The sequence below is a fragment of the Trachymyrmex cornetzi genome, unplaced genomic scaffold (genome assembly GCF_001594075.2).
Source record: "Trachymyrmex cornetzi isolate Tcor2-1 unplaced genomic scaffold, Tcor1.1 scaffold83, whole genome shotgun sequence".
NCBI classification, from domain to species: Eukaryota; Metazoa; Arthropoda; class Insecta; order Hymenoptera; family Formicidae; genus Trachymyrmex; species Trachymyrmex cornetzi.
The window spans coordinates 2,546,515-2,556,708 of NW_017300169.1; the positions used below are offsets into that span (position 1 = coordinate 2,546,515).

General features: G+C 31.3%; 3 protein-coding genes across 4 annotated transcripts; 1 reads left to right on the forward strand and 2 right to left on the reverse strand.

Annotated features, from left to right (window-relative positions):
- Arl8 (ADP-ribosylation factor-like protein 8) lies at window positions 1-1,920 on the reverse strand. The gene is made up of 3 exons (XM_018519565.1): window positions 1,722-1,920; window positions 819-1,135; window positions 1-743 (listed from the first exon to the last, which is right to left on the reverse strand). Exons 1-3 carry the CDS (start codon window positions 1,842-1,844, stop codon window positions 623-625), a joined length of 561 nt encoding a protein of 186 aa, XP_018375067.1. The 5' UTR covers window positions 1,845-1,920; the 3' UTR covers window positions 1-622.
- An 842-nt stretch (window positions 1,921-2,762) lies between these two features.
- On the forward strand, window positions 2,763-7,857 carry twf (twinfilin actin binding protein). 2 transcript variants are annotated; one of them, XM_018519562.1, is made up of 5 exons: window positions 2,763-3,107; window positions 3,235-3,312; window positions 3,540-4,199; window positions 4,266-4,384; window positions 7,620-7,857. In XM_018519562.1, exons 1-5 carry the CDS (start codon window positions 3,083-3,085, stop codon window positions 7,788-7,790), a joined length of 1,053 nt encoding a protein of 350 aa, XP_018375064.1. In that variant the 5' UTR covers window positions 2,763-3,082; the 3' UTR covers window positions 7,791-7,857. The 2 variants fall into 2 exon arrangements, with proteins under 2 accessions (XP_018375064.1, XP_018375065.1); XM_018519563.1 differs by lacking the exon at window positions 7,620-7,857 and adding an exon at window positions 4,873-5,058.
- Window positions 7,858-8,234: 377 nt separating this feature from the next.
- 140up (RPII140-upstream gene protein) lies at window positions 8,235-9,396 on the reverse strand. Its single transcript, XM_018519564.1, has 4 exons — window positions 9,196-9,396; window positions 8,842-9,093; window positions 8,535-8,783; window positions 8,235-8,358 (listed from the first exon to the last, which is right to left on the reverse strand). The coding sequence occupies exons 1-4, from the start codon at window positions 9,345-9,347 to the stop codon at window positions 8,235-8,237; spliced, it is 777 nt and encodes a 258-aa protein (XP_018375066.1). The 5' UTR covers window positions 9,348-9,396.
- Window positions 9,397-10,194: the final 798 nt, after the last annotated feature.

The following is a 10,194-nucleotide window of genomic DNA, read 5'->3' on the forward strand; positions in this document are numbered from 1 at the left end:
TCGAGGTGTGTATATATATACACATATATATATATATATATAGTATATGTATATATACTATAGTATATTAATTAATAGTGATATCTTTGCGCGTGTGTATTTCGTAATAGCTACAATTTTCTCTAATTTATACATGAAACGTTTGGTATCTCTCAAGGGTACAAGACAAAATCAGATTATCGACATCTAGACTATAATATCACAATAATTAACTGCGATTATGTTGGTATTATTTCAGCTTTACACAATAGCGGTAATTATAGAAAATACAGAGATACTAATTACATTTAATTGTTATATTAAGTATTGGAATATATTCTTGGACTTACCTAAAACGAAAATATAAAAAATTGTTCCTTATTACTAAGGTGCTCGCGGGAAATGAGTGCCTTATGGTATAATTCACACGAGCAGATTCTTGGCATACAAGCATGATTTTTAAATTTTACCACGGCATATTCGCACCAACCAACTTAGATAGCTAAAGCTCGAGTAATTTTCTACAATAATGACTTCAGTTTTGAACAGAGTTTGCTCAATGCGATCGTTTCACAATTGATCCCAATACTGTTATCAGTATCAAAGTCTCACCGATACTAACAAATGGGAGATTTTAAGAGTATTAACGAACTCCACTTTTTGAATGCGCTATGAGCCATTGTAACGTGATATCGATATTGTCTTTTTCTTTACACGAAATACTGTAGCAACAGATCTCACGGTCCTGAATCGCAGATAGATTCCTAGAATAAAAAAAATACATACATATATATCCATACATTTGTAAAATGTTACGCACAGCTAAGTGTAAAACTTACATTCTTTCTATGAGCCCATTCTCGTCCAATGCATGAGGTAGATCCCTTTTATTACCCAGAACCAACACTGGTATCCCTGACAATTGTGGTTTATCCAACAAATTGTGTAATTCATTACGGCTTGCCTCAATCTTCTCTGAATCAGCTGCATCAACCATGTAAACTATGGCGTTTACTCCTCTACAATATCTCTCCCACATAGATCTAAACCTTGGTTGACCGCCAATGTCCCATACTTTTATAGTGACATTGCCTTTGGTTATTTTACGCATGTTAAAGCCTACAGTTGGTATCATATCTTCGCTAAACTGACCCGACTGAATACAGAAAAGAGAAAGATTATCTTTGTTAGTCCATATTTAAGAACAATGATATGCACAATTATCATTAATAATTCTGATAATACAAAGATATAATTTTATAATTTTAGTTTGATATAATTCCAATTATAATGAAAATGATATACTATAAATGAGCGTATTCAAATTTGGCATAAACAAATTTAATTTTCAATTCGTTTATAAGTGCAGAAACGATAAGTTTTATTATACATTCACGCGAGAACAATCGGATTTCCATAAAAAAAAGGGAAAAAACGGAGAAAGAAAACGGGGGAGAAAAAGACGAAAAATAAGCGAAAACAGCAACGCAGTTCAATGACTATAACATTCAGTTGCGACAATCGTATGCTAAATCATTTGACGTAAGGGCGTATACGGTGACAGTATACGTTAACACAGAGACGGAGTTACTTCGAAGGGGTTATTGAATCTAACCAAGCATTGCGACACACGGCAGAATGAATGCTTTCGCAACCCCGCGTCTCGTCGATATCGACTTGTACGTTTGTGAGGTCGACTCACGCGCGTTCTCCTAAACAGAGGAGATTCATGACTCACGTACCGCTATGACATTCACGAAGGTAGTCTTTCCACTGTACTGCAAGCCAACGAGGGTGAGTTCCATCTCTTCCTTCCAGAAGAGGGACTTGAACCAGTCCAAGATCCGATTGATAAGGGCCAGCATACTGAATCCCGTGCGGTGAAATCCAGCTCCGTCGAGAGGTTAACGTGGAAACTCCTTCAAAATACACGACTGCTCGTTACTCGCTACCTTGTATCCGCCGTCAAGAGAATCAGGATACGTCACTCCCGCTTCCAGATGGACAGACGAATTTCACGCGTGCGCAATAGCGCGAGCATTAGCAGACAGCTGTTCGTAGGCGATTTAAGTGACAACGGCCTGCAATGGCCTTTCGAGAGTGTCATGTTGAGCAACGCGTGTATTTCGAAACAGATTCCTCTCGATGCTTCTCTATATTCCTCATTCTTATCATATTCCTTATCATTCGGCTGTCGTAATTGTTCACTAACAGCGCAGATTCATGGATGAGATGTCGCGTTCCTCGATGCGTTCCGAGACGCGTCGAGAAAAAGTTTTAACTCTCCGCCGGCAATGTTGGGTTTTAAAAAGGGACAATCAATTTTTTTATTAGTACACAATAGATGTGATAAGTCTTAAGTCTTCAATTTATATTCTAAAAATGGTTGATAAGTATTATAGGCTCGATATAATGTGGTGTAGCGTATCATAGACAATTTTTTTAAATAAAGCATTTATATAAATGAGAGAGATTTAGATATAAATAAATCTTAGTAATCATTATCAAGCGCGATTGGACACGTCGAGAGATTTCTCGATCGAGATTGATCACGTTTCTTTTATCTTATTAAACGTCAAGTTTTATACTTGATTTATAAAAATCTGAAAATTTATACATACACGCGAAACTTATGACGGTATCACCACAATCGAACGTTTTCCTCAATTTAACCTTTTTTTGCGACTATATGATTCTAATATTTTTAATTGGCTAAAATTCGCTTATTGTTTATCGTCGAATGTTTCGTAGGTTCCCAATCAAGCCTTGTGTTCACGCAGTCCACGGTGCTAGAACTCGGTTTGAGAAATGTGTATCCAATCAACTTGCCGTTTTTCCGTAAAAACTGCACGTCGATTGGCTACATATTTCTTGGTACGAGAACTGCCGAGAAGCGAGAACTCGGACCGAGTTCTAGCACCGTGGACTCCGTGGAGACAGGTCTTTATTATACTTGACACTCGAGTGGTTCTCTCTCGCGAAACTTTGGCACATAGAAAAAAATAACTCTCGGACGCGCGTAGGCGACCGTGGGCGACTGTTGACGTATTTCGTGAATTCCGACCAACTTCGACAGGCAGCAACAAGAGTTCCTCGTGAAATAATGTCCCACCAGACTGGAATTAAGGGTGATTATGTTTCTTTGCTCGTAGCATACTGCATTCGTCACGGTGAAGATTAATTGCAGTGAATTGATAACAGAATTTTTCGATCTCAATTGTTAATCTTTTATTAATAATGGTTGATTTGTTTTAGCCAATGATGCATTGAAGAAATTGTTCGCGAAATGCCGTGACGGAAAGATACGAGTACTAAAAATTTCGATAGAGAATGGTAAGTTCTGGATCGTAGCATAAATTTGCATTATCGAAATCTAAGAACATGTGTTTATTTTGCTGTAAGATCTGGGGATTAATTGTGTATCTTGAAGCAAAGTGAAAGTTGCAAAGTGAGCGAATATTGACTTTGTTAATTTTATCTCATTTCAAGATACGTAATCAATCCTTTGAAGATCAGAGTGCATGGCTGTATCTTTAGTAATTATTGTTTCCCTTTTCCAGAGGAATTAACTCCAGCATCTAGTCTGAAGCCAATTAACAAATGGCAAGATGATTACGATAAAATGATCAAGCCACTGATTGTGGAAAATCAACCAGCTTATATCCTTTATAGATTGGACACAAAATCGCCAGATTCTGGCTATGATTGGTTATTTATATCGTGGTCTCCTGATACTGCACCAGTACGACAGAAAATGCTTTATGCTTCTACTAAGGCTACGCTCAAACAGGAATTTGGTACAGCCTTAATAAAAGAGGAATTACATGGCACTGTCCCGGAAGATATTACATTAGATGGTTATCACAAACATAAGAGAAACGATACAGCACCCGTACCACTGACAACGGCGGAGGAAGAATTAGCTGAATTGAAGAAGACTACCGTGACTACGGATTATAATGTCGAAACAAGACATCAGACTTTGAGTGGCGTGGCCTTTCCAGTAACAGATGAAGCCAAGCAAGCCATCACGGAGCTGGGTAAAGGAATTCACGAATACATTCAATTAAAAATTGAATTGGAGGAAGAAAAAATACATTTAGTCACAGCTTGCGATGTTTCACTGGATAAATTACCTACTAAAGTTCCATCTGATGCTGCTAGATATCATCTTTATAATTTCAAGCATACTCACGAAGGAGATTACACAGAAAGCATAGGTAAGCGATAAATAATATTTCATGTACCTGTACAGTGTAAAAGAATAATTTTTTTTCTTTTTTCAGTTTTCATATATAGTATGCCAGGATATAATTGCAGTATTAAAGAAAGGATGTTATATTCCTCATGCAAAGCGCCTCTCTTGGACCTAATCCAGTCTCTAGGAGTAACCATAATAAAAAAGGTTAGTACTTTTAATATTTTAATAATTCTCTGTAATTACTTCACTTTGGCTTTGATCCACTTTATGTAAATATTTTTCTTTATCAGTCTTGTTTTAAGTTTAAATATTATATATTTCAAATAGGCATACTCATTGAGAATAATAAAAGTGCAACATTTAATTAATATCATACGCATGTGTTTTGTGACTATAACTATTAATTTTGAATATAAATCTAGCATTCATCTGTAATTTCTTTTTAAAATCTAGTATGCTTCAATGGAAATCTTTTTCTCTTTTGTATCATCCTATACTATAATAATAATTGTAATTGCAATATTGTATCATATATAAGATTGTGTGCGTTGCATTTCTAAGTGTAATACTATTATACTTAGAAAAGCAATTGTTATTTATTTATGATCTACTAAAAAATATATTCTTGATATACGTGTGTACTCTTGTATATATATAACTGCCATCTCTGTATTATATAACTGCAATCCTAGTTGGAAGTTAATAGTGGAGAGGAATTGGCAGATAAGTTGGAAGATCCTCCAAGCATAAAAGACTCAGCTGCAATAACTCCTGCAACTCCATCGACACCTTGTGCTCCTACTCAATCCATACCAGAGAAAAAATCAAAACAGAAACGGTCTTGTGTCTTAAGCTAAAACTGGCCTAAAACATTTATCTCTGCCATTATTATTGCTTTTTGCTAATTGAAGTGTTTATGATGTTTTGTGCATCAAATATCTTCCTTCATGAATTCCAGAATTGTGATAATATGATATTGACATAGGATATGTCGTTAAAATAATGGGTTTCCAATGTTTCATGTTAGAGCAAATTACAATTATCTAATTATATATATATATATATATATAAATATATGTTATGACAGTTAATTTACAAGTAGCAGAAAATGTAATGCATCATGCAAAGGAAATTAATCTGTGTTATTTATCAGCATTTAGAATTAATTTATCAAAGTGATACGTAAATCTAAGTAGCAAAACAGAGTAGACCAGATGGTGTATTTTTCTAAATTTTAAAAGCAAAATTATCATGTGGAAGGTTCTTTGCAAAACGTCATTATATCTATTGATAATAAGTGTGACATGCCTATGATACAGATAACCCCATATAGTGTTGTTTCACATATACTATATTCATTAATTCATCCTACGTATGAAATTGTTCATTTATATGAAAAATAGTGTCGAGAATTAGATTCAATTAAATTATTTTGTTTGACATTGAAAGCTAAGCCTCACTTTTTAATTTTTATATTTAGTATGAGTATTATGTCATGTGATAGCAATTGTGTGAAATGTGTATGTAATTTAGTTTTATACAGAACTTAACATATTCTATTCATACAGTTCCTCTTCATTCTAATAACTTTATATATACATATATATTTTATGTGCAGCATTTCTATACCTAAAATATATATTTTCTTTAAAAACTATGTTTAAAAAAAATATATATATATATATTGTACCTAGTACTGTGAATTAGTTCCTAGTCTTATAAAGGTGATATGTGTCGTAAGTATTTTTAGAGTGAAATTTGAAGGCTTAGCTTTTAAACTCATTCAAATATTCATATGAGATTCGATAAACATAATATTTTTAATATTGATTTATGGTAACTATATACACCATATGTGATGTGAGTAGAGAGTTAGGAAAAATTCCATTTGTGCTCTAAATAGGTAGAAGGAAAGAGAAAGAGCTAAAGCCATTCACCTAACTTCTCTATATATTTTCAATATGATAATAACGTAGTTATTAGACGAGTGATAAATATGCAAACGCCACATTAATGTGGATATATTTTTTTCGCACATTATTATTTCAGCTACAAGATAGTGATAACACTAGTTATTTTACATACAAAATTTTATATCATGTTCTACACTATTGTAAATGCTAAAAATATTAAATCTTACAAATATGTGTATGATGTAAGACTGATCTTGGTGAGTCCTATCAGCTGTTAAATATTATACATTTCCAACTATTAAACAAGATTAATGGTAATTATTTGTTATTCTTATATTATTACTAAAATTTTAAAAAGTTATGTTATTCGAGATATATTAAGAGCATTATTTAATATATTTATATTACAATAATTTATTATTTAAATAAAATATCTCCAGAGAGAGAAAATGTTTTCAAATATTTAAGTGGATATGTAATTTACAGCAGATAGGACTACAATTTGATAGTCCGCAACAAAATATATGAGAGGCATTCTATTTTTTGTGATCTGTATTTTCTTAACACTTGTAGCTTTTTATAAACTTTTTGAATGTTTTAGTCATAAAATACGCGTGCGGAAAAATGATTAATAAAACAGCTGGGTCTACTTGTGCTGTGAAAATTATTTGAGCCAAATTCTTGGATTTTTTCCTTCCATGCACAGTTAATATTTTTTATATTTCATAGTACGGTTTTTATATGATTTTATAGATTTTTTATAATCCTAATTATTATATCCCTTATTTTTAATGAATTATTTAACTTTCTAGTTCAGTTGAGAGGGAGAGGGAGAGAGAGGGGGGGGGGGGGGAAAATATTTACATAAATATATTTAAATTAATTCTTGTACTATATTGAAGACTAATTAAACATACGTATACTATTTTTTTAAATCAAGACCCACAGTATTGCCTAATAATATACTTTAGTTAAGTGTCATATCAGGCCTATTCTGTAACTCCGATTTTATCTTAGCTCTGGACTTTTCAGTTATATCTATATAACTTATCAAAATCAAGGAAATTGTATATATATCTTGCTAATATTGAATATTACTGGAAATAATAAAGCATTATGCAACTTAAACTTACAATTTGGTGTTTCTTTTTATATTATATTCAGTATTATATATACATTTATACTAGGTACATATATAATTAGTAAGGACCACTTAGGTATGTATATTGCTATTGCTAAGGATGACTTGGCGGCACTTCTTAAAATGGGTATGTAGTTATTTTTAAGATTCAAAGGCATGTTTTGTTACAACTTGCAGAATAGGCCTGCTATATGATCTACAGCCATATGTTTATATAACTTATCTTTTTCCTGATTTTCTCCATTTTTACAGTAGTAAATCTCTTATATATAACTACATTCCTACTTCTGTTGATATGTATATATTATTCATTTCCTAAATTTTTATTCTATTAGATGTACATTACACATATATTATAATTTTTCTTTACAATTTAATTGCACAGCTTGAAATAGCTGCTGGACAGGAACTTACCGAAGAGTTTTTTCAAGAGGAATTACATCCAAAAATCAGTTTACATCAGCCAAAATTCGCTAAACCCAAGGGTCCACCGAACAGAGGTGCTAAGCGTATAACCAAGGTTCAAGAGTTAGCATCCTCTGGACAAGAACATTAAAAGACTATTTATGAGGTTATTAATGTTAAAATAAAAGCAGGATAGTGATTTCTAATATATTTTTGTGCACGCATTGTTATAAAATATGCATGATTCTTATTTCTCATTTACTTTATTTAAAAGAAGAGATATTAAAGATAAATTTATTTTGGCCTATTCTGTAAATATATATACTTAAAGTATATAATTATTTATTTTATTGTTTGATCTTTAAGCCAATTATATATATATGTACATATATATACACACATACATGTGTATATAAGAGATTCGTCGAACTTCGCACTTATATGTGACAAATTATGTGTAAAATTTATATGCATATTTGTTAGAAAATTTTTTTTGATTGTTTCGCATCTCACAAAACTTTAAGGCAATGACAAATGAATAATAAAAATTTCGATCTCACAGATGTTTTTCTATATATAACATTTATTTATATAATTATGGGTTTGTTTTGTTTTGGTTATTATTTTCATTTATATCCCGCAATTTTTTATTTTCTTCATATAATTTTTGTATTTCTGGTAATTCACTTTTCATATGTTTTTTTATTGTTTCGCGCGTCCTACAATTGTTAAAAATATACAATATTAATGTATTTAAAAAATCAGTATAATTTTATAACTTATACATTCAACGATATAACACAGTATACTTATATTGAATGTAGATGTAAGATCTCTCTTGTAAGAAATATCAAATTCAATATTTAAATTATAAAATGGATAATATTTTACTTACATATCTCTCGCATTTAACCAATTCTTTTGTGCTTCTAATGCTTCATCTATAGTTCTTCCTGATAACTTAAGAATAAGAAGTGATACACCACCACATGCTCCACCTAATATACCACCAAGTCCAGTACCAACAAGCGCTCCTCGAAGCCCCATATTCATTTTAAATAATAATCCTGCTATAGAACCACCTAACATATAATTCTCTAGTGCTATCTTTCCACGATATGATGATGTACATGTTGTTATGGAACTATAAAAGAAAATATTTTAACTTTCTATAAATTTTAGGCCATAAAAAGTATACGTACCTAAAGATAAAACAAAATGTTCCAAGTTTTATCCCATATCGTCCACCCTTCTTTAAAAAATTTGTAACGACTGATTGTTGAAGACTATATTTTGCATCAGAATGGCTTATGAATCGTGTTGCTTCGTTATTCATGATGAAATTATCTATTGTAGTCTTAGTTGAACTCGTACCAGCTATAGCTAAGCCAATTCCAAAACCTGACACTGTTATATTTATGATAGATTGCAGTTCTTTTGAATACCCATTTTCTCTGTTATAATTACAAACCATTATAATAAAAATTTTATTTATGCAATTGAAGTAAAAAGATTTTATATTTGGATATGTGTGTGTATATGTACATGATACATACCCCAAAGTAAATATTTTTTTTATTCTGTCCCAACCTAATTCATCATCTAGTGGTTTTATTATTGTATTCACAGGCTTATCATACTGATCATCGTTTTTGGAAAATGGAAATACGGTCATTAACATTGGGCTTCTGATTAATAGGCGTGTCATTTTAAGTTTTGAATAATTTATTACTAGTTATATGTATATGTATATATATATATATATATATATATATATATATCTATATATGTGTAAATATTAAATCTGAAATCATTTCGAACAAAGTTGAAAGCTTCAGCATTTATACACAAACATTTTAAAAATAACGGTATAATAATGACAAACACGATGGAATATAAAAATTAAATATAACAGGATAAAATTTAAGAATTATTATTTCCGCATATAACCTGTTTAACTGAAGTCAGTATATAGTTATATATAATGAAACTGTTACCACTGTCACAAAATGATTAAAAAATATATGTACATAAGTATTAAAAAATATATATACATAAGTATTAATAAATATTTCATAGAAAATTAGATAAATATCACAAATAATCTCAAAAATTCTATATTTTAATTAGTTTTACACTAGTATAAACACAGTTTTGTTAAGACGAACCGCTTTTTGGTGCATGCGCATTGATGCGCATTCGATAATCAATATTCGATCAGTATAGCGGACTACATTCCAAAATTGACTGTCAGTACTGAAAATCTATAGTACACAAAGTATTTTCAGCGCTGGCAGTAAACTTGGAATACAGCCAATTTATAAAGGTCCCGTTAGGAAAATTAATTAAGAATATCGTAAAATACGAAAAATTTTCAAAAGACTAATGACGAGCGAAAGAAATGTCAGTTTAACGATACATAATAAATACATTTATTTCTTTTTGGTAATTATTCAGTTTAACTACCCCACCTCAAAAATCAATAAAAATAGGCTTATTCGATGCGTTATTGAATGAAATGAAAGAATCTGGCAAAAAAAAGTGTCGCTCTGCCC

Bases quoted from the DNA above. Each gene is read 5' to 3' on its own strand.
- Arl8 (XM_018519565.1), bottom strand. From the start codon at position 1,844: ATGCTGGCCCTTATCAATCGGATCTTGGACTGGTTCAAGTCCCTCTTC. The intron at 1,136-1,721 runs GTACGTGAGTCA...TTCTGTATTCAG, and splicing joins CCTTCGTGAATGTCATAGCG to TCGGGTCAGTTTAGCGAAGA. The intron at 744-818 runs GTAAGTTTTACA...TTTTTATTCTAG, and splicing joins AATGGGCTCATAGAAAGAAT to GAATCTATCTGCGATTCAGG.
- twf (XM_018519562.1), top strand. From the start codon at position 3,083: ATGTCCCACCAGACTGGAATTAAGG. The intron at 3,313-3,539 runs GTAAGTTCTGGA...TCCCTTTTCCAG, and splicing joins AAAAATTTCGATAGAGAATG to AGGAATTAACTCCAGCATCT. The intron at 4,200-4,265 runs GTAAGCGATAAA...TTCTTTTTTCAG, and splicing joins AGATTACACAGAAAGCATAG to TTTTCATATATAGTATGCCA.
- 140up (XM_018519564.1), bottom strand. From the start codon at position 9,347: ATGACACGCCTATTAATCAGAAGCCCAATGTTAATGACCGTATTTCCA. The intron at 9,094-9,195 runs GTATGTATCATG...TAATTATAACAG, and splicing joins AAAAAAATATTTACTTTGGG to AGAAAATGGGTATTCAAAAG. The intron at 8,784-8,841 runs GTACGTATACTT...TTTCTTTTATAG, and splicing joins ACATTTTGTTTTATCTTTAG to TTCCATAACAACATGTACAT.